At 36.8% G+C, this 24,453-nt stretch overlaps 1 protein-coding gene across 1 annotated transcript in view; it reads left to right on the plus strand.

The window, feature by feature from the left end:
* ROBO2 (roundabout guidance receptor 2) overlaps window positions 1–24,453 on the plus strand; it is a gene marked incomplete at its 3' end in the record, with an annotated part of 450,916 nt that overhangs the window by 367,299 nt on the left and 59,164 nt on the right. Inside the window, exons 11-17 of the mRNA XM_080612699.1 lie at window positions 593–674; window positions 1,229–1,394; window positions 3,070–3,236; window positions 7,440–7,561; window positions 14,122–14,353; window positions 20,187–20,311; window positions 23,147–23,318. Of these exons, the coding sequence (XP_080468825.1) occupies window positions 593–674; window positions 1,229–1,394; window positions 3,070–3,236; window positions 7,440–7,561; window positions 14,122–14,353; window positions 20,187–20,311; window positions 23,147–23,318 (1,066 nt within the window). The remainder of the gene's footprint in view (window positions 1–592; window positions 675–1,228; window positions 1,395–3,069; window positions 3,237–7,439; window positions 7,562–14,121; window positions 14,354–20,186; window positions 20,312–23,146; window positions 23,319–24,453) is intronic.

Below are 24,453 nucleotides of genomic sequence, written 5' to 3' on the forward strand. Positions count from 1 at the left end.
CCATGTGAAATAGAAGAAAGGTAAGCATGATGTAGGATCTAATTTAATTTTGCCATTTGAAAATTGTTTGGAGGACTGTCTGTGTAGAGAGAACCACTGATAAGTCTCAGCAACAGTATTTGTATGTGTGGTGGCCTGTATAGAAATGACTTCATTTGTCATAAGAATCTAAGTGCCTTCCTGGCACTGGAAATTGTATCTCTGGGTCAGGGAATTATGAATGGTGAGATTTTATCCTCTAAGAAGTTAAGTGTTGTTATGTTGTTACCTGATTTCACCTGTATTTGCTGTAACCAATGCAAAGAATTACATTAAAACATCCAGCCTGTAGCACTTACATGCTGTACTGGTACCATTAACAACGTGAAAATTAGGATTAGAAAAATACTAGAAGCAACTAATCTTATTGTAGCTCTCTAAAAGTAAGGCACCATTAAATGTTTGCTTGAAGTGTCCGGTGCCCTCTAGTCTCATGTAAAATATAGGCTAAATCCTTCTTAGCAAAAAACTTAGAGAAAGAAAACCAGAGTAAACTCAGTCATTTGATTGTAAAAGGTTGTTAAAACTGCCCTTAACTATTTTTAATGTCTAGCTGTCTGATACTGGGACTTACACTTGTGTTGCGACAAGTTCCAGTGGGGAGACATCTTGGAGTGCTGTGCTGGAGGTGACAGGTAAGCGATGTCCACGGGCTTTCTTTCAGTTGGCACAAAATGAAAATGTAGGGTATATTAGAGGCTGAGTCCAATAATCTTTTCTGGAAATTCTGGGGTTGAGATGGAGAAGTTTTAGGTGGGAAGGCCGGTTCCTTCACTAATTTGATTGCCCATTAACACTGCAACAGTTTGTATTTGTATCCAGTGAACAGTGGTATGCTGTAACTCTTCCCAACAGGAGTCTGAATAAACTGAGGATTCATCCAGTAATTGACTCAGGCACAAAAACTATTATGCCTATACAAAGGCCTGCCAAAGTCCAGTGTGCTCTCTGAATACTGGAGTTGATCTGGATATGGGAACTTTTTCAGATCTAGTAACTGAGGTTTTGGTATTCTATGTAAGCTTACACGTGGTATGTACTTTATTGTTGACTTAGTTCTGTGTAGGTTAAGAACATTGGTTATGCGGATTTTCCAGATGTTTGGCATGTTTTTCCTTTTAATCTTCTTCTTTGATCAAATTCATACAATCAAGGATAAAATGTAATTGTTTTGTTTTGTCCCTCACAGAATCTGGTGGAGCAACAGTCAGTAAAAATTATGATATAAATGACCTCCCTGGGCCACCATCCAAACCTCAGGTCACTGATGTTACAAAGAACAGTGTCACCCTGTCCTGGCAGCCAGGGACTCCCGGAAGCCTACCAGCTAGTGCATATATCATTGAGGCTTTTAGGTATGTGAATTACTGTACTTTTAATCTCTTTCCTTTCTAATTTTGTTTAAACCTTGTTACCAGTTATTCTCTTGGTATTATGGTGTTCTTTTGGACTCTGCACGTATCATTAGAAGCTAATTAAAAGACTCTTATGGCAGGCATTGATTCTTATTTTTTAATGTGGGTTGTTTTTTTTTAATTTATCACTTTTTTCTTAAGTGATTAATGAGAGGAGCATCTAACTGTTTTTTTCAAATCAATAGGAATATAAACAGGACAACACAGTTGTGATTTGTTACTTTTCCCTCAGTGGGTTTCCTGTGGGAGTGCTGCAGGTCAAATCGTTTGGGCCAGTGTTGTCTTGACATAATACAAATAACCTGAAAGTACATGGATGATCCTGAAGCCTCTCTGCATACTTTAATTCCTGTTCTTGTTAAAGCACCACCTATTAAAGACTGAAAGCACTTTCTATTTTTTACTGGTTTAGATACATCTAGCTTTTTCAGCTGAAAGTTTTGTGTTGATAATTTAGGATTTCATCATTCAGCAGGAGGCTGAATGCAGCTGCTCCCTTCCACACAGCAGCAATTAATGCATGCTCTGAAAGAACTTGTGGGCCCTGATTCAGCAAGTTTGTTTAAGCATGGCCCATACCTCTCATGTGTATCCACGGTATATGCTTCAGCCTGAAAATGAGCACATTCTTAAATGTTTTCATTAATCAAGATGTTCAACAAATGGCAAATAATTTAATTAATCTTTTAATTAAAATTAATGCAGAAATTTTCAAAATCATATGCGTACAAATTTAAGAAGCTAGAGTGATAATGCTTGATCCTGCTATGTTAATATGCGAAGAACAATACTGCATGTGCAAACTGTTGATTTTGGTCTGGAACTTACCCATTGTGTATTGCATGAATGAAACAATTGAAGCAATGTGAAACTTGTAGCTTTTAATTTTCTTTTTCCTTTTAATATATCTGAAGATTTTTTTTTATCAATGCTATACAACAAAGCACAACAAAATAAAATTTTATCTTTAAACTTTTGTGATTTTTCACCCTAGATTTGATTTTGGTAGCATCTCATCAAAAACTTAACAAAAGCCAGGTATTTTCATTAAAAGCTGTTTTTAACAATCACAAATTGAAATCTCTTCGTACAGTGCACTGTAATCTAATCATAATAATGTCTAATGGAAGATGTAGTGACAGAAAAAATATTCATATGCTTTCCTTCATTTACAAATGTGTTTTCCACAGAGTTTTTTGTAACTTTGAGTATGTGTTTAGTTCAAGTTTTTTAGTTGTTCTAATGACAATTTATGGACATAATTTACTTAGCAGCATGGAAAATTATTCAACAGGATTTTCTTTTTTAAGGTTTATGTTCAAGAGTGGCCTATTTATAATTCAAGTTTACTTTCCACACTTTTCTTTTGCAGGTGTTTATTTTAGATAAATAGCAAAAGCTTTTGCTTCTATTGAAAGGAGAAACACGTTTGACAGCTATGTGTTTTTTTTCAATCCCATCTTGATGAGTTAACTGAAACAAATATTTTTACTTTTAATCTGCTTTTACAACTTTTTCCTGTACTTAGACTTTATACAGGGCTACAAAAGTAGGTATTTTCATTTTATTTTTCTCTTACATTAGTCCGTAATCTTCAGCCCTCTTGTCATTGCAGTCAATCTGTGAGCAATAGTTGGCAAACAGTGGCTAACCACGTGAAGACCACTCTCTACACTGTGAGAGGACTCCGACCCAATACAATCTACCTGTTTATGGTGAGAGCTATCAATTCACAAGGCCTGAGTGATCCCAGCCCTATGTCAGATCCTGTCCGAACACAAGGTAATAGTAATCATTAAGGTTTATGTGCTTGAGCTGAAATAGAAAGAGCTAACTGAGAGTTGACCTATAAGACAGTCTGGCCATTTGGCTCTAGCACCCTGACTGAAGGAATCATGAATTGAGCTTAACCAGTAAAGACAAAAAATAGTCCAATGTTTGCTGTATCAATACGGAGTTTAGGAGCAATAGGTTAGCTCTTTAATCCTTTGTACGCTGCAGACATTTTGGCTTGCAGTTTTTTTTGACTTGGTGAGCTCCTTGATGCCTGGTTTCTATTGAAAGTAATGTGAGTTATCCAAGCTTTTCTGGAAAGTGCTCAGAATACCATGCTCCCCTCAGTACTTTTTCTTTCCATGACCTTACTTCTTCTCCATTATTCTAATAGGGATATTCTATAATAACAAGTGCTTATGATAGACAGACACTGTGATTTGCATTAGTTTTAATCAGAAGACCTGCAAAAAATATCTGCAGTGTGTTGATTAATCTGGTCCAAAATCTAGGCAGAGAATTAATGTCAATTAAGGCATCTGCATGCTAAGAATATTTTGAAGTTATTCTGAAAAAAGTATGGGTCTGCTACTTACTTACCTAGATTTCTGAGTTCTTTATATTAATCTACTGCATGAAGAAAGAGGAAAGCCTGAAGTGATAATAATTGGTAGCTGTGATCCTCTACTGCTGTTGAATTGACTTTTGAATTTTGTTCACCATTACATCAAGCTCTAAAAACTGTGTCTAACTGCCACAAACAAATTTCTTTTCACAGCATGTTTTTGGCTTGAATATTTCATATGCGTGTAGTTCTGTGTTAAACAGGTTAGAATATAGGAATTAATGATTTTTTGAATCATAATTTTCCTCAGGTCCAAAGTAGTAGCCTCTCTCACAGTTAATTTAGAATGACATCTTCTGTCCCTGTTTATGGAAGTTATAATAGTGTGCCTGAAAACTGCATCCTGTGTCAACTTCCAGCATGTGGAAACCATTAGTGGTTTGGGTCCTTTGTTGATCCTAGACGGAAAGAAAGAAACAAGACTAGAGTGGAATTTCTTTATCACATAAAGCATCACATCCAGCCTCTCATACACGTCTGTTCCTAAATAAATCTGACTTTAATAATTATCCCCTAAAAATAGTTATCACTGCTGTAAAAGGAGAAACAGAGCTGCTGTCTGAAAAGTGGAAGGAGTGAGTTGGGTAGGGATTTCATGGCTTCACTATTCATGGCGTATCGCAAGTTTTCTTCACTTTCTCACTCTCCCATTATTATAGGGTGACTCATGCTTTTCATTGCACCAGCCTTTTAGTCTACATAACTTATCACCTAGTTAAAAAAAACCCCACAACTTTGTTTGGCATTTGAGTGTCAAGTATAGACTTTTTATCTGACATACTGACAAGCAATTTGATTTCAGTAAAAACATGTCTTTTAATTAGCTACAGCATGTGTTGCAGCTTCCATTTCCAGAAGCTGTTTAGCAGTCAAGCACACTGAGACATGTACAGGATTTATAGCTTCTTTGCAAGCCTGCAGTTTAATAGAATTAAATCATAAAATCAATTGAAAATTAACATAATGTTTTGATGTGATTTCTAATTATGCCTGAATTCAATTCAGGCTCACGGAAGAAGCTGACACACGTTAGAAAGTCTATTTACAGTGGCCATGGAGGAACAAAAAAGCAGCTATAACAGTGCTATATAATACTAATTTGCAACAAGTGTCTGTAATAGTTTTAATAGCTGAGCTTTTATTTTCCTGGTATTAAGTACAGAGAAGATAAGTAATAGGATTTTATGCCTATTTTCACCATTGGACCTCAAATAGACAATTGGACACTTTCAAAAGGTTTACCATACATGACTCACATCAAATAAGGGCAGAGAAATGAGTAATTAAGAAAGGAGCTGATTTCTTGTTTGGATTATTAAAAGATCAAACCATATATTAAAAAACACTTTAAAGAAACCATATATAATCCTATCCCTGGAATTTTAATTGCTAGCAACTAATAGTAACTTCCCAGGAAGCTGTTAAAAAAAGGTTAGAGGAAATGCATATCAAATTTAATTTTAGCGATCTCTTAATTGTAATCAGAATATAGCTTCTTATGCCAGTTTTGCTTTAGTCATGACTTTATTATTCCAGTACTTGATGATATCCTTATAGATAGATCAACTGCTTTTCTACCAGGAGTCTGCTGGTAATGTGAAAATGATATTACAAGATATTACACTGTGAGCATCACATATGCATATGTTTCCAAGTGTACATACTGGAAAACAGAATACATCTTGATACTTATTTCTTACCAATATTAGCCCATGTTATTCCCTTACTTCTGGGCATGCATCCCATTAAAATGATGAAATGTAGTTCATACATATGTAGAAATGTCTTCTGAGGGAATACAGGTACTTTGTTGATTGTATAACAGAGGATAACTTAACCTGAAATGTAGCCATGGCTAGCTGTAGGTTTTGTATCAAGGATCATAGCTTTTTGTGGATAGTAGCATAAATTATCATGCTGTAAACCAGTCTTAGTTGCTATCTTACAGATTTGTTTCATTGTATCTCTCTGTTTGTTGGTTTGTTGGATAGGCATAGTTTGCTAGACAAGCCCCTTCACTGACATCCATATTTGGATTATATTCCCTTTGGAGATCCATGGAGCCATTTGAATATCAGTAGAAGCCTCTTGCAGTATTGTTTATTGGTGGCTCAGAAACCATAACAATCCAGAATTATGAGTTGAAATACTGATGATTAAAACCTACTCTCTTTCAAAATCTGGAGGCATGTGATTCAAACTCAGTTATATTTGTAAGAACACTAACATTTCTTCTTAATAATATTAGAAGATAAAAAGATGTCACATGCTGCATGCTCCCATATCTAAGACCATCAGAGGGGGATGAAAACCTTATATATATATATAAAATATATATATATATTTTCTTCACAAGGACATGAGGTTGATCCAAAAAGAGGGAAAAAGTCTTTGGCTTGTGGATCCCATGAGAAACCCAAGCAGAATTCACAGATGCCTGGGCAGGCATGAGCATAATGTATTGGGCCTTTTGAATATAATCTGTGCTTGTATTCCAAATTCTCTCTTCTGGAAAATTCAACCAAATTCCAGCAGAAATAAACAGTATGTATATTTCTAACAGGCATTATTCAGTCCACAAAGGTAACTGACATAGTAAAGGCATCTGTAACTGTTGTTCAAGAACAGCATTGTAGGATCCTTGAGGATCCGTTGAAGGGATTCAGACTTCACTGGCTCATAGAAAGTGCATTCTCTTTTTTCTTAAGATGGAGGAAGGAACATGCTATGGTGATATATAAGCTAAGTGATAGCTGCAGCCCAGCATTCTTCTTTTGGCACAATAGAACTGAAAATTAAGATTTCCAGGAACTATCACTAAAAAGACACATTGAACATCTCCTGTTCCATTTTCTAATACATACTTTGTATTGCAGTTCCTATTTAGCAAAGGTAATACAGCCTCATTCAGTTTAAAACAGTGGCATAACTCAAATGTGGTTCCTAAAGACTAAGTACCAGGGCCACATGTGGTGCTATGGAATCAGTTTTCCATACATGCATACTAAATGATCAAATTCCTTCAGATTTTGACTAACATAAATAATTTCCACGTACACTTTCAAGGATTTTTTGGCATAGTCTTGAAGAGAAAATTTTTGTGGTAGAGATTTTTTATTGGCCTTTTTTTAGTTCAGAATCAGATTGGCTTAATGGATAATCTTTTTGTTTGTATTTGCACTAGCTTTCATTATCTATATCTGTAAAGGGAAAATTTGCCTTACAGAAGAAAATGCTATTTTTGGTGTTTGGTTTCTTGTGTGCATGGTATGTGGGGAAGGGAAGCTTAGTTAAAGTTTGGAAATGTGTAATGACTTAATGTCATGTATGTTCTAAGAAAATAAATAAATAAATGAACCTGTTCATTTTCTTCTTTTATACTAACCAGTTTTGTTCGAGATGTCTGGGCAACATTATTAATATTAGAGTATTTTGGAACTAGTGAATATTGCATCCCTCTCATCACTTACCACTTTCACTACTAAAAAGGGTGTTTAAATCAGGTCGTCAAGCTATTCAGTAATTCTTATTGATGCCGTATATAACTCTTCTCACTAAAATAATGCTTTCATGTGTGTGCCTGGCAGATATCAGCCCACCAGCACAAGGTGTGGATCACAGGCAAGTCCAGAAAGAACTGGGAGATGTAATTGTACGACTGCATAATCCTGTTGTGCTGACACCCACGACGGTTCAAGTTACCTGGACGGTAAGGCTTGTGTTATTATTATCTTAACAGTACTTTCGTTTTGCCTATTTATCCCTGCAGTTTTTTATACCGTACTGAAAAGCTCCAGTCTTGACCGCAGTGTGAGTGCTCTGATAAAATAACATTATAACAGGCATATATATGTGGTAATGAAATGGTCTTTTATTTTCTCTTTCAAGTCAGGTAGGTTCAAAATCTTCAGCATTCAGCTCAAAGTGAGCTAGCTGTCTGACTAGAAAAATACGATAAAAATGAATATGGTTAACACCATAATCTAAAGGATAATTGATCTGTGGACTCACTACTGTGCATGTCAAAAAATAATCAAAGTTAAATATCAACATGAAATAGCTGTATGAAAAAGCACTTTCCACTTCAAGGCATAGGGACCTCCAACAATACCCTATTATGTGGTGACTCTAAAATGCAAAAATAGGTTTCCTATAGGGCACTTGTAGTGCAATCAGAAACACATGGTGCTGATGCCTGATCCACTGTGTAGCATCTGGTTTTTTAGCATAAGCCTTACCCACAATCAGTGGATATCCTCTCATTAGAATCTTTTTGACAGTACTCAACAACTTTTCTATTTCGGGGTCAAACTACTGGGTAGAATTTCTAATATAGCGTTTGGCTTTCAAAATGCTATGTTTTCCTTCCTGAGGCTTGAAGGAATGGATTTATAACCATAGGAGGAGAGAGTTGCCAGGGTGCTGCATGCCGAGTGTTTTGCTCTTGGGGCGTCTTCCTCAGAGGAAGGAGAACCACAGGCAGAAGAGCGAGAGAAATAGTACTGCATGTCACTGAAACAGTTGTATTGTATGGGATGAATTCTGCTAATGGAGTGTTCACAATACTCAGGGGTGTTCTTCTACATGTAATATTGCTAAGAGGTTAATGCGTAGAGGGGATTATGCAACAAGAGATAAGTGTGATGATAGATTATGTATTATAAGGATTACTGTTGGTTTTGCACAATTTAGCCATATTTACGGGAGCTTATGCACCATACTTTCTCTGACAGATTTCAGTGGTCGTGGGGCAGATTAGAATAAATAGAAAAACCAACAAATTTGTCTTTGTTAGAAGATTATTTAGAAAATGTGTCATTGCACATTGCATTTGATGTCAACACGCAACTTGCCTTTCTAAAAATGCTGTCTGCTTCAGCTACATCATTCCAGAACACACTGACTAGCCTTTGTAGCAAACCCTTTGCCTAAGCGGATATTTGCCCAAGCAGATGGGTCAGTAGTTAAGAAACCTTAGATGTCAGCAACCAGGAATTGCAAACCTGGCTTACATTTGTGTGGTGCTCCTTTGAGTCCTTTCATAGGCTTGCCCTTGCTTTAGCATATACTACAAAAGGAAGCCCCAGTATAAACAGAATTCAGTTTTATGCAATGTGACCAATATCATATTATAATGAAATCTGTATTTATGTGTGTGTGTATATCTCTATCTAAAAGAGTTTCTTGGTGTCCCTACTGAACAAGTAATGAGTGAAGAAAACATGGTCAGGTAAAGGTAAATTGTTAGTGATATCAGCTTATTGGGAAGATCTCTCAAAGCAGCGACCCTATACAACCTGACAAGCATATAGGCCTCTGCAGAGACCTTTCAAATTGCCCAAGGGAAGAAAGATACAAAAAAAAGATCTCTGGAACAGCTAATTAGAAACTTTCCAGCAACCAGAACAAAACCAATTAATTAACCATAGTCTCTAGGAAAAAAGCCACTCTATCCAGAGAATAAAGTCCCCTCTATTGCTATGAAATGGCTAGATAGTACAGCTATCATACAAAAGGACAGAAGCACCATGAGAGTCATAAGACTTCTTGTGCTGACTTTCTGCAATTCAAAGAGTGAATGCCAAGGAACATCCCTGGTTATTCAATTTCTGGCATCGTGACTCCCAGCGAATTAACACCAATTTCTCTTTTCTTTCTGAAGGGATTTTGGTTTTACTTTCTCTTTTATTTTCAAACATGAGTTTAAAATTTCAGAAACAGTTCTCTGCAAGTGTGTTGCAATGTTAAAATACACACATATGTTTTGTCTGGTTTACAAAGTCAGTGTTAATAAAAAAGGACTGGCATGTCTCTTAAATTTATTGCTCTTGTGTATAGGTTTTTAAAGTGTGGCTGTAATTATGAGGTCACATACAGGATCTCTTCTCCACGGAGCTATTCAACATTTCTTTTTATCTTCTTTATTCACTGTGTGGTGCCAGGTCTTATTAAATTCATAGCATTGAAGCCTTGCATTGAATAAAAAATTATTAGTTTGTCTCACATGCTTGCTTATCTGTCATGCTCTCAACCGTAACATTTGTGTGCTTCACAAATAATACTGAATTTAACATCAGGATGATAAAAATGTGTCATTATCCTAACTTTACACACAGAGAGGCGAGGTGCAGAGATATTTATTGCTGATGAGACTTAACGGAATCAGACATGCCCAGTGTTATCAAATGGCTAATTTTAAAACTTGGGCCTGATTTATTTTCACTTTTCTCAAAACATTTTGCATTGCAACAGCATATTTTGTACTCCAAGCACTTTTTTTAGCTGACCTCAACTACAGTTAAGCACTTCTAGCCTCACTGGGCATTAAACTGAGAGTTTCATTAGTGGTCAGATGTAAAGTTTCCTAGCGTTAGAAAGGAGCCCTGTGGCACAAGCAAGAGTGAAAATCAGTTCTTCTTTATAGCAAAAGAATTGTTGCTCTGAAACCCTGACTGCCTTCTGGGCTGCTACCAGGCAGAAGGATAATTTATTTACCTCTGTCTTTTAATTTGACATAGATTTTAAATGAATGTAATTCACTGAAAGCTTCAGGAATCAAGTCCTTTAGACAGTCGTGTAGTGTATTGTCACCTTTTGTCTTGTTCCTGTGGAACAGATAAATGCTAGTGCTGTTTGAATTTCCAGGGATTACTCTGAGTGTGTTCTGATGATTTCAGCACAGTGTGCAGAGTATTCTCCACAGATGGAGATGCTGTGGGTATTGATGTGGGAGCAGAGTATTTCTTAGGATATTTTGGGGTAGAAATTTACATACTACACAGCATATTGCAAAATCTCTTTAGGGGGCAGATTAGCAGCTTTGTCTGAAAGGAGCTTATGTTTGCAGCATCAGCTGCATTATGAGTTTCTTGCCATCTTTTTAACAACCTAATAGTCTAAATGAATGATCTAGTAGCCTTTGAACCTGTTTCATGTTCAGCTGTGGTATGTGCAGATTTGAACATGCAGGGAAAATGAGTTTCCTGTTCTGCAGAAATGGAGAGCTGTTGTCAGTTTTGAGATACCTCACGCACTATGTATTCGTGGTAAAAGAAGGTAAGAAGGAGCATACAGAACCAATTATGCTTGTAGGTCTCCTTAAAGTGTATTAGATCAGTGCTGAGAAGAACCTATTCAGTAATTGCTCTCTTCTACCTTTTAAAAGAACATCTGCATTTTCCCCCATCTGTCTTTTGAGGGAGAAAGTGTATCTTTAGATCAGCAACTGGTGCAGCTCTTCTGAGTGGATATCACTGCTGCTTGTACAGATTCAAGAGTAGTTAAGAGTGTCACAGGAAGACTAGAAATATTCTCTGCTCCCAGTATTCAGCGCAAGAGAGTTCCTGCAATTTCTGTAATAATGCTAAGTACTCTGTATAAGGAAGTGGCAGCCAGCAATAAAAAAAGAAAAAGAGAGAGAAAGAATAACTAGAAATGATTGCATTCTTTCATTAAATCATGGTGCATGTTTCTGCAACTCTGCCTATGTGTGAACTTGCACCAAACCTGTTGAGTTGGTTGATGCACGGCTGAATGCAGTTCTTTAATGCTAAGCATATTTTTAGTAGCCTGCTGGTGGTGTGACACATAATTACCACATTAACAAATGGAGGGAACGATGAAGTCACTGGCTCTGTATTATATGTAAGTCTGTGTGTACATGTATATATAGACATATACACATATGTATGTTTATGCATATACATACATATACAGGTACACACATATATGTGTGTGTATGTATATGGGAAACATACTTGTTGTGTACCTCAAAAATACCTTCGATTAACCCATGTTATTATCCAGGAGTAGTTTTTTAGTAATCAGAAAACTCCAAATAAAACAAAAAATCCACTTTTCTCCATATGTGAAGTGCCCTTTGCATAGTTTCCCAACATTTTGACCATGTGAATAGCCCTATTCATTCAGACTAGCTTTAAGTCAGCATGAGAAATAGCTTTGTATCCTCTCCTTGACACTGAATACAAGTGGATGCTTATAGAAAACATTAAAAAAATGCATAGTATTTTCTTTCATAAGTGCCTTCCCAGACCCTGACCAATGAAATCACTGTCAATAAACTGAAATTCAGTCAGATCACTCAGCCCTGTTGTAATCAAACATCTGATTGAAAGCTCTGTGAAACTTATGTGAGTTTATAGCTTCCATATACATGACATCCTTGTTGTAGCACTGTGTTTTGTTTTCATAGTCCTTGTGTTGTTTAGTCTTTTAGGTTAGGAACTTAGAAGTATAGGAGAAAAAGTATACTTTGATATACTTTATAAATACTTTGAATATTATAAATACTTTGTATATTGCCTATATATAAGTAGATAGGAAAGTGCGATGGACTCAAAATTAGTATACTATAGGTATGCTGTAGAGATCCATTTCTTCTCAGTGAATTACTGAGTGTGTTTGTGTTTCTACCACGGTGTACAAAAGTTTCCATACTGTTTTATAGCAACATACTGTCACTATTCAGCCTACTCCACTCTGAATTTTCAGATGTTGTCCACTAGGCAGCAGTCAGTAGAGATTAAAAGCACAGCAAAGACAACATGGAAAGTTCTAACAAAGTTACGTTGTCTTTCAGTGTAGCTTCTAACTTGGGTAGGAATCAAACCCAGTGTTTGATTATTAAACGTCATAGCCTTCTATTGTAATTTAGGTTGAGAATCTGTATTACAAAGTTGAATGAAAGTATTATTCTTGCTGAATTTTGTAGTAAACATGAGGTTCGCAAAGTTGTTATATCCGTAAAACATTTAGTTAATCAAAGTCAAACATGGATAAAAACAATTTACTCTGATTTACAGACTCCCTTCATCTGGAAACAGCTGGTTAATGTTCTTCTTAAAAACACAGCTTGATTCTTTCGGTATTAACAAGCTATTATTGTGAGTTATATCCCTCTTTCAGTGCATAAATTCACTTAAAGTGAATGCAGAGAAGTTTATAAAATGCAAGCTTAATGTTGTTGTAACATATGTTGCAAGGTTTTTAACAGTGACAGTTTTGATGAAAGACATTTCTGCTTTGCTCTCATAAATAAAGCTTTCTTCTTGCTTGCCCTCCTTTCTAATGCCTAAGAATCTGTGTCCCCTCTGAATGCCCCAGTAAACTGTAACAGGATTATAGGAGAAGTGTAATAGACCTGGTTTGTGTTTTCAGCCTTAATTTCATTTATTCTTAAGAGAAGTGAGGCAAATGTGCCTCTAATTCTGAAATACTTCTGAGCTAGCAAATTGTCAAGAGTGGAAAAGAAATCCTACTTGTTGATCTTAGCTAGAACCCATAGATTTACCAAACAGCTATTTGTATAGTCTGGCTATTTGTGCTGAACTTTCTTTGGCTCTTTATTTGTTGTTTACAGAAGCAGCTGGGTTTGGTTTGCTTTTATCCATCAGATTGGTTTGATTGTTTTTTGAGAAAATTCATGCAAACGTCATAATACCTCAAATCATTGTTTCATGCTTTTTTTTCCCTAAGAGATAAAACACATTTTCAGTTTTTCCTTCACACAAATCCTATTTATAGTTCCAATAGGTTAAAATTGTTAGACTTCTGTGTATCATCTAATCTTGAGTTTTGCTTGCCTAGCAACATATAAAAATATAAACCAAAAAAAGCATTCAATCTCCATCTGATGGCCTGAGAGCATCACAGCCCCAGGATGTAAAGAGATGGCTTAGATTGTGAACGCAAGAAACAGCACATGTCCTTAGAAGCTGTTTTCTCTGCATCTGTCTTATGTTTATTTTACTTCTCTGTGCATCTCATGAAAAGATGAGCTGTGAGCCAAGTAATGACTAACTGAAAGCATGTAGGGTATCTTCAAAGACTTGTCCTTTTCTGAAAATAATTTGTTTTTCTTTTCTTCTCCTATTTCAGTGCATCAGTAGCCAAGATGTGCTTAATAAGTTTACATGCAGTAAGCATTATGCCAAAGTTCTCTTTTCATTATTTGTTGCAGAGGTGGGGCCTTGTGTTATGATTTAAGGTGGTATTTGTCATGATACATAGAGCTGGGGAAAGTAAAATAGAAATATTCTATAACAAGTAATATGAGAAAAATGTTCTTTAGACACAATTAATCAACAGTGACTTACAGGAGGGCAGTTTGATTTTTAAATTCAGCACTTAAACAACTGTTAATTTTCTCTAAAAAGAGAGGACAGAAGTATTCTAAGCAAATGTCTTGCTTTTTATACAGTTTTGTTACTTTAATACGTGTATTGATGTGTTATTTAATGCCATTTCTAGGTTGACCGCCAATCCCAGTTTATTCAGGGCTACCGAGTGATGTATCGCCAAACATCTGGCCTACCTTCTCCAGCTGTATGGCAGAACTTGGAGGTCAAAGTCCCAACTGAACGCAGTGCTGTCCTCGTCAGCTTGAAAAAGGGGGTCACTTATGAAATTAAGGTTCGCCCTTATTTCAATGAATTCCAAGGAATGGACAGTGAATCAAAGTCTGCTCGCACCACAGAGGAAGGTTAGTAAAATGGTCAGAAAAGCAATTGGCTTCCACACCTAGCACTGAACATTTTTGGTTATTGTGTGTTATGAGTATGTTCAGCTCTATTTCTTCCACACATTTTCTGTTTGTTAGATACAGGTTTTGAGTTACAATTCAATATCATAGTTAGAATTCAATATCATTATTAGAATATTCAATTATATATTATTGACTATAATTAGAATATTCAATATAATTATCAGAATTCAGTATATTCAATATAATAGTCGGTTTTGTACTATAAGTATTCCATGAAAAAACACTGGACCAGTCCTATATTCTTCTGGCTGCTACATTCTTCTGATCTGCTGGTGGCTTTGGGTCTTCCAGAAAGCATGCACTGCAACCATTCTTTTATAACCAGTGTTGCTGCAATAAAAGGCTTTGGTCTGCACTTTGAAAACAAAACTGATAAATGAAACCTTTTACAGATGAGTGTTTGATATTAAGCACATCTTTCTGAATGGGTAACAATATAGAGGAACAGTTTGTTTGGGAAATGGGGACTCGTGAAGGACAGATATTTGACTAGTCTGAAGGAACTCCAGTCTCAAGGTCAGGCCACTCTGTTGTTCCTCAACAGAGCTCATGAAACTGCCCTATTTAGTCCTCCAGAGGATTTCCTTAAGTACCTTTCAAGCCTCTGTGAAACATTCAGGATGCAGACATAGTAAACAGTTTACTGAAATGCACAAGCATTTATATCCATAGCATGTAACATGGCATATAATTTTCTAAAACATACACACTCCAGGCCTGCTTTTTTAATGCAAGGTAAAGGGAGTGAGATGAGATACAAGTTTGGGGGGGGGTTTCTCTTAGAAATGTGCAAGAAACCTATCTGTATGCCTATCTAATGTATCCTTTCCCTGGAAAAGTTCACCTGTAAAAGTAGAAGAATGATTATAACAATGAGAGTTCTTCTTTTCTCTGTTTCATTGATTTCTTTCAAAGCAAGGGAAAGAAATACTGGTGAAGTATAAGAATGCTTCTACAGTTTTCAATGGGGTTTGAATGCACACTTTCCTTCCTATGAAGATGCATCTTAATCATTTACAGTGGTCTCCTGAAGTTCAGTTTAGTGCTGATTGCCAAGTGCTTCTTAATTCTAAAATGGATTTTCTTATTACTCACTTTTCTGTTTGATTTGTTATGATTATTACTCAACAAGTAAGTAATCATGAAGATAACTTGGTTGCCATTCATACTTTCTCAATGAGAAAATTCAGTGTCCCCTGCAACATGTAGAACACCGTGTAGGAAGGCGTTATTCAAGTCTTATTTAGAATTTGGGACTTTATGTTTCCCATTAGTTTGTTCAGACTATCAAGCCTAAATCAGTTGGTAAAAAATATCTTTCTGGGTTCTGAACAAAGCTTTAAAAAATCCCAAGAAAATGGAAAGAAGCTTTCTACAGGTGCAATTGCTTTTCTAGAGTTAAGATATAGGATTTTGTCCCGTCATTGGCAGATATTCTTCTTTTCCAGTTTCAGTTGATTGGGTTTTTTTGTTTATTTAGTTCATCTAAGTGTCTCTTGCTAAAGGTAAATTAAGAACTACTGAAAAAGAGAGATTTTGTACCTTCTATTTCTATAAAATACTTGAGGAATGACATTTTCTTTGACAAACCTCATCTCCCAGCAGAGCCTGTCAGGTAATTTCCTACTTTAAAGGCCACTTTGTTCATGTGGAATAACTTTCCACATAGTGAAAATTTGAAGAATTTTTCTTGCCTACAGATATGTGTAACTCTTCAGCCTAGGATACGCTTTGTAGATTAATATAACCTTCAAGGAGTCTGTTTACAACTATCTCTCTCAAAAAAACATCAGCCTATGACATGTAGTATTACCACCAGACAAATGTCAGCCCTTGAAAATAAATCTTCTTCTTGTTTAGGTGATAATGTTAAGTGCTTCCATGAGAAAACTGAGACATTCAGTAGATGCAGTTCTACATGTGCTTTCTTTAATTCCTCACAGTATATTTGCAATTATGTTTGTGTTCATATATTAAAAAAAGAACATCATCTAACTGCTTAATGACAGTGGTTTGCTTCGCATCCAATGAAGGAAGATGGCAATCTCTAAAGGGATCCCTCTTGCTATGTTTCCTGTGATTCCATTTTGAAAATGAGCTTTTTTAGGATTGACTTTTAAAAAATGTCAACTATGCTATTTTTAGAAAATAATTTGGAGAAGTGATACATGCGTTGGAATTTTTTGTTGTGACATCAAAACAAATAGCCCTGGTAAAGGCAAAGTACAACCGAAAGCATAGTGGCAGATTTCTGCTGGATTAAATTTTACGTGCTATGTTACTTCTGAGGTCTACCTCCAAAAATCAATTTTGCTGCAGTTAGACTTTTCCTCTAGATCAGACATTTGTCACAGTTCAGTATCCATCCGTCTCCTGCCTCTTTGGCCTTGTGAAGGTAACAAATGGAATTCTGTTTGGCTGCCTCTGGAAAAGATGAGCAGCGATTTGGGTTCTTTCATATCTGTAAGAAGAAGCTGAGCACTGGAATAATTGACCTGTCAAGAAGCAGGCAAGGTGTTCTCCACAAGCCAGCAGCAAGGGAAATGAGAAAACGGTTTAAAAAATGTTATTTTTCAATGTGATCTATTTAATAACTGCAGCAGTGTCAGACGAGGGCCTTAATTTATATCATGGTGCCAGCTTACAGAGTGATATTATCAGAGAGAGGAAGCAGAACTGTTGTGTACATGTATGTGTATACACATACGAAAATGAGCTAAGTAAATATTTTATTTTATCATTTTCACCATTTTTTTCACACTTGCTCTAAGGATAGTTTATTTCTTTCTTTTTTTCTTTTTTCTGCAATTGCATCCACTGTTTTAAATCTCTTTTGTGGAGTAGTATTTGTTCTGTAGATTCTTTGTCACCACAAAACTATGACAGTTGGTAATGGAAGCCTCCTTAGTTTTTATCAGCTGCTGACTGCAAATTCCTTCTTGCCTTAAGTGCAGCTCTTAAAATGATATTTTCAGCTGCGTTCATCAGCTGCAATTTTAATTTTGCTTCAAACTTACCATCTATCATCTAAAAAAGTCCCAAACTAACACACAGATAGAATATTAACTAGAATATTCGTGCAGTTTAAATGCAAAGACAAATGAATACAGTATGCTTTTCTTTAAATGCTACAGTATTCTTTTTACATTTCTTTAGAATTTACTCTCCCCTTCTCTCTTCCTTTCCACATATTCATATATAAGAAATTAAATTTCTGAATGTGTTTGAGGATGAAAGTAAATGCATTTCAGCAAGTTGTTCCATAACATTTAGAACCAAAAATGAGTTATATAGTGCTAAGCGTTGTCATTTTAATGATTATTATTTTCACATAAAATGTTGTTCTAATTAATATTGCACCCATGCATTTATTCATGGTTTGGTTGTTATTAAATAACTTGAAGACTTTTAAAATGCTAATTTTTTTGCTGTGTGGCAAATTATTTCACTTGCTGTGAAATATACAATGCAACTATTGACTTCACCGATTTTATGCATTGCACGATGGCAAGGAATAGCCCAAGGCCACCCTTCCGTGCTTCGCTTGAGCTGGCTAAAAGTCAAATCATCCACAATACAGCCCCATTTCTCCTTTTCAGTACAGTGTTTCTCTGTGTCATGTAAGGTCACAAGGACTCTACCAAGCACTATTTCCTTTGCGGCTGAACCAGCATCTGAAAATGTAGTTGACAAAACATGCAGCCTCACATGACAGTAATGCGTGTGCTATTTTTCCTCTAAAGTATTTTTTCTGATGTAATCTTGTATGGTCTCTTGTCCCCACCCTGGTATCATTGTTTTAAGTTGTGTAATTCCTGCAACAGGCTACTCCGACTCTTCAGGGTTATCAGGGTAAGGATTTTAGCTCAGTTCCATGAGCCTGTGCCAGGTCAAATGCTGAGGAGCATTCAAAATGGGAACATAGCCAGTCTCAAAGAGGCCACAGGGAACAATAAGGAAATCTAAATTGACTCAGGAGACTGGAATAGTCCTGATATCTGTGGCTGTGTTTAGTTGTATTAACCTGCCAGGCTTTAACGTACATGCCTGTGGCTCTTTGCTTCTCTGAGAAGCATGGTCCAAGGATGTTCATGCAGTCAGAAATATCTGTTAAAGATAAGACTAGAGTCCTGTTGCCACAGAACTTAGCAGTGAAGGAGTCCTCTCTGAATAGGAATACTCTAGACCTGAGGACTGGAGTCAGGGAGCTGTGACACATGACGTGAGATGCCGAAAACCAGAGGGCTATCCAGATTTTAAATTGGGGGCAGGAGGAACAATAAATATTTTAGGGTTTGGTACAAGGTCTATTATAAGTCTCCAAAATCAGCTTCCATATTTCATATTAAATATTTTAAGGTCATATTAAAGGTGATGACAAATACATGGAAGAAAAGTTCCATAAGGAGTTATTAAACACAAAGACATCACCCTGGAACAGAAAGTATCTAAGCAACAGGCTTCTGTAAATTGGAAAATTGTCCTGGAGAGTTATCACTGTATGCTTGATTTATTAATTCACACTTTCCTAGCCTCTTTCTATTAGTTTTATTGAAGACTGGATAGATAGACTTGGGTAAATGGACTAAATGGATCCTAGGACCGGTTCAGTGCAGCTTTTATGGATAATTTTTTTTTCCTCAGGGACTATACATTATTAATACAATACACTCGACTTTGGTGACTTGGCTGTCAAAACCACTGTGGTGGTTTTAACACTTGCCTAGAAGAAAGGGAGAGGAGAAACGAGGCTACAAGAAGTTTTAGGCGACTGAGGAGGGCCATATGCTGCAGCCCTCTGCCGTGGCAGCTATAGCTATGGTGGGAGAGCCCCCGCGTGGAGATGCAGCAGATGCTCACAGAGGGGACTTTTCTGTAGCAGAGCTGCTGTACTACTTCCCAGACAACATGTGATGAGCCAAAAGAAGCACCCTGCTGCTGGTGTAGCTGTAAGAGGGGTTTGCCAGCAGAGCTCTGATCACTAACAGCTATAATTTTGTTTTTCCACACTTCCAGCCAATGTAGTAGGGCTGGCAAGCAATTGCCTTGTAGATATGGCCTTGATACGCAGTGACCAGCCAAACAGCTGTGAATGGTTGAACTGAACAGGACTCTGAAGAGAAAGCAATTTGCCTAGGGAAGAGAGGACATAAGTATATATCTGACCTAACTCAGCACTGCCCCTCTTCACTGGTATCTGATGTAAAGCCTTGAACACTTTAACTCTTTTCCACCTAGGACTTGCAAAGTTTTATGTTTAAAACTGTTAAGTTAATGTTTTCCTGGAGAGCAAATAAAGATCCTTAAATGCCTGCCACTCACATTGTTATTAAACCATGTGGGAAAAGAAGAATTGAAACACTTTTCAGGCCAGGTCAAAAAGCCTTATGTCATGACTTACTAAGTAAGTGAGCCTTACTAAGTTGATATACCTGTAGGTATCCATGTATATTACAGAAAACAAATGTAAGCGTGAGAATAATTCCAATGCAAAACTAAGAAATTATAAGTATAATAATATAAATATATAAGGAGTGATTTGTATTGATTCTCCATTGCCACAAATTCCACATTGTCATCCAGCGCTATGCTTTTCTTCAGAAAGGCATTTTTCAGGGTTGTCAGTGCCTAACAAAATGTGCACACCTCGGCCTGCCGGGATTGTGCACTTCGTATACTGTCTAGTTGCTCTCACACTGCTTCAGCAAAACTTGTGCTCTAGCAAATGGATTAATGTCTTGCTTCTGTTTGTTCCCTCTCCTTGGTGTAGCTCCGAGTGCCCCTCCTCAGTCTGTTACTGTCCTGACGGTTGGAAACCACAACAGCACAAGCATCAGCATCTCCTGGGATCCTCCGCCTCCAGATCACCAAAATGGAGTCATCCAGGAGTATAAGGTAGAAATAATGTTTAATGGGAGAGTTATGTGTGGAGGAAACAGCCTGCTAGATTACAGAACAACAGCGCTGTTTATGGATTTAGTTTCTGACAGCATTTGCAGCTGCCCATATAATTGTATGCAGACCGCTTGTTATAGCAAAAGCAAAAATGAACTAGATCTGGAAGAGAGCTGTAATGGCCAGCTAGTTTACGGTACTTCTCTTTCTTGCTTTTCCCTGCTGTGGAAGAAGAAGGAGGATTTTTGTTAAGGGCCTCTGCACTCTCAAGACAGGTGGTGAAATCCCTGTCTCAGAGTGCCTTCAGTCTAACAGATAAGCTGCCAGAAAAGATACCTCTTCTTTCCCCTGCAAAAATGCTAATCCTAACACTTCAAGGTCAAAGTCAAGGACTGTGGCTCTGAGAGAATACACAACTTCTTCCAAATACTCTCTCTGTCAATATTCACAACTTAACGTGCTAGGTTATTTGCTTTGAGGTCGAGCACCATTACTATATCCAGAGTTTGTTATATGACAGTTGCCTGCACTGGTTGTATTTTTTCTTTCTTTGTGGCTGCGGTGGCTCAAAGTATCCACTTCCTATATATCATCTTAAATTTTGCTAGTCTGTAGGCTGTAATTCCCCACTAGGCTCACTTTTGCACAAGTATATTTTCACAACATGGCAACAGTGCAGTGTGTTATTGGTGGGGTGGATGACTGCAGAGAATCAGACAAGGTTCAGCATTGTCACAGGCTTGTGACATGGGACACATCATTAATTTTGCTGTGGCTAACTTGTATACCTAGCATGAAATCTTTAGTTGAGATAGAACAGAGCAGCTTTCTTGAGAGTCCTATAAAGGGTGGAAGTGGTAGATGCAGCTTATTTCACACAAAAAGATGTATTTTTTTTCCACTGCTGTATCTTGATGGAGCACAGCATCTAGAAGAGAGAAGGCGCTTGACTTTTAAATCAACTAATGGTTCAGCCTTTTCCAGTCTGTCACTTGGTCAGAGGGATGCAGTAAATGCTCACAATCATAGAAACATGGACTGGTTTGGGTAGGAAAGGACCTTAAGATCACCTAGTTCCAACCCCTCTGGCATGGGCAAGGATGCCTCATACTAGACCATGTCACTCAAGACTATATTAATGTTTAGCATAGCACTTCTTTTGTTTTGCTTTTAGTCAATATCAAGATTTATTAATCCCAGTTTTTTATTGATCTCATTTTCATATCAATTAATAATTATCTTTTGCTTTAATTAATCTTGATACTAACTCCAGTATAAGTCAATATTAACCATCAAGGACTTTTAGGCAAATAACTAAAGCCCACTTCTAAACCACACGTATGTAGATATGAACCAAAGTAGACTGAAAGTTAATAAAAGCTGTGTTCCAGGTAAGTGCTCAGACCTCTAGGCTGTTTATAAAAACAGCTGGAGTCACTGCCTCTTACACCCCTTCTGTGTTCGATTAGGTGGATGCCCGATTAGTGAGCTGGCCGCACGGAATGTAGTGCAAATAGTCTAATAGTTCCTTGAGTATGAAATGACTGCTGAGGTTTTACAGTGCATTTTCTAATGAATTGAATGTAGATCTGTTGATTGTACTGCAAGCATCAGAGTGCCTGTAAATTCATTTATGAATTAAATGCCCTTAATTAGGGGCATCTCATAACTACTGTAACCTAAAACCAGGGCAGACAAGGAGTGAGAGAATAAACACAATAGTTTCTCACCCTAAAGCATTCTGGCCTGAAAATAAGGTCTGCTGGAGCTTAGAAAAACAAGGCTTTCTTTTACCCTCCAAATCTTCCTCAGTGTTTCACAGAAAAAAGATAAAGTGAGATAAAACACTGAGCAGCATCAAAAGTAAGTGTAAAGAGAGCATTGCTGTTGCTTAAACATATCACTTGGTTGCTGATACTGGTTCCACCAATAGTGCTTTCTTTTGCTATTATAGGTATGTACTGTACATGTGGTATCTTTATGCATTGATTTTCTTGAGTGGTAGTAAATGCTTTCTTTAATAATACAAAAACAGTATATGCAGATAACACTAATTGAAGAGGAATCCCTAAAAGGTCTTAGTTTTGAAACTTCTTGGGAAATGCCTATGGAAAAATGCAAGAGAGACATAACCCTGAAATCATAGATCTTTCTTATCACAGAATGCCAGTTGAGATTACAGAGTGTTTTTTTCTGGTTAATTAGAAAGTAATTGAGTCAGGAACTGATACCTGGATTCTTGAACAATGTAAGTAATCACAAAACCAGCAGTAAAAAGTGAGTTTGTACTTACTCCATTTCAGAAACTTCACATATCCCTGTTGTGCTGTGAAAGGAAGTAGAAAACAATTCTGAAAATAGTTTCTTCTTTAGTACTTTAGAAAGTGTTTCAACCTGTGCTTGTATTATATGATGTTCTTTTGCTATTCAGTGGGAAATTAAGAATGAAGAAAATAAGTGGGCTTTTTTTCTAGGAAAGGTTTGGTGGTAATCATGTTACTGAACAAGAATCCAATTATTGCATAATGCCTCTTTTTCACTTGGATGATTCTGGTCTGTTCTAAGAATCATAACCCCAGAATTTTGTACTCCACGGAGAGCAAGAGTCCAGAGAGGTATTTGCAAGCAGTCCTTGCAGCTGGCTCAGTCCTATGCTAAGATGGTATAGCTTGCTGAGCTAAATCGTCCCAATTCCAGCTACTCCTGGGCAGTAACATTATTAAGAAATCCAGTATAAGTGATTGTCATGCATTACCTTGGTATGTCATATCTATGTGCATTTGTTTATATATATGAAGAATTTCACATTTTTTAACACATCAACTTTTGTCCCAGATCTGGTGCCTAGGTAATGAGACTCGATTTCATATCAACAAAACAGTAGATGCAGCCATTCGGTCTGTAATAATAGGTGGCCTATATCCAGGTATTCAGTACCATGTGGAAGTTGCTGCAAGCACCAGTGCAGGTGTGGGAGTAAAAAGTGAGCCACAACCCATAATAATTGGTAAGTAAATGTCTGTTTTGTTTTGCCCGTTTCAACTTTCAGAAATGCTTTCATAAATCACTTCTGGAAGCATAGAAAATCCATGGAGCAACAGACGGGTTTTGAATAGAGCTAGTTAGTTAGCTTTTAACATCTCACTGCTTGCTGACGTCGTGTCTTCTCTTTGTGCAGAGTTCTCACAGTCAATGGAGGGAAATGTGTTCCTGAAACATAGGAGAAAATGGAGATAATCTAGTGAAACGAATTTAATTTTTTTTTTTTTTTTTTTTTTGTAAATTTACCACTTTATCAGTTTGATGGGTTTATGGAACTGACAGATCAAGCTCCCTTTTCCTCCTGCTCAGGTGACTGTAATATTGCCTTACTCGTACCATTGGTGCCTAAGGCACTATTTACAGCTGGTTTTCTGAACATTTGAAGCCAGTGTTTCTCAGGTATCCCAAGCCCAAGCAGATGAGCTTCCTCTATCAAAGAATAAGTGACTTCTACTCCAAATAGAGAGAGCAAAGGTAGCGTTATCATCCGTGCCTTTGAAATTACTTTCTCAGTAGCAGTTTCCATGCTGAATTTATTTCCTGACCCGAGGGAAACACATATTCTGTTTCTTCTGAAATTCTTCTCAAGTATAAAATAGAAAGGCAGGAACAATATAGGAAGGATAAGAACATAATAAAATATAATATGTTTAACAAAACCAAATAGAGCTGTGCAGGGAAGCACCTCATATGACTATTTTGTTGCATCTGTATGACCTAATTTTGTTATTACTTAAATGGGGCTTTGTTTGCTTCTTTTGTTTTTATTAAATATTTTCTTTCTAGAAAATTTTGTCAAGAGAATGTCCAAAACATGGCTATGTTATGTGTAGACCTTTAGAAAAGGCCATTCCCTAAGCATTGCTTAAATGTTTAATGATATGCATGTTCCTATGCATCTAAACATTATTTGAGGTATGTAAGCTTTGAATATATTGTCACTGGAGAAGGAATGAAGAGTGGATGTGAAGATAGCACTGGTTTTTGAAAACTGCAGCTACAGAAAGGCCAAAGAAAAGACGAGGGGAAAGTTTTGTAGAACTGAAAGCAATGAATTGATTTTTGAAAATGAAAGAAACCTATCCTCTAATAGGCATGAA

This window comes from Psittacula echo (assembly GCF_963264785.1).
Source record: "Psittacula echo genome assembly, chromosome: 3".
NCBI lineage: Eukaryota > Metazoa > Chordata > Aves > Psittaciformes > Psittacidae > Psittacula > Psittacula echo.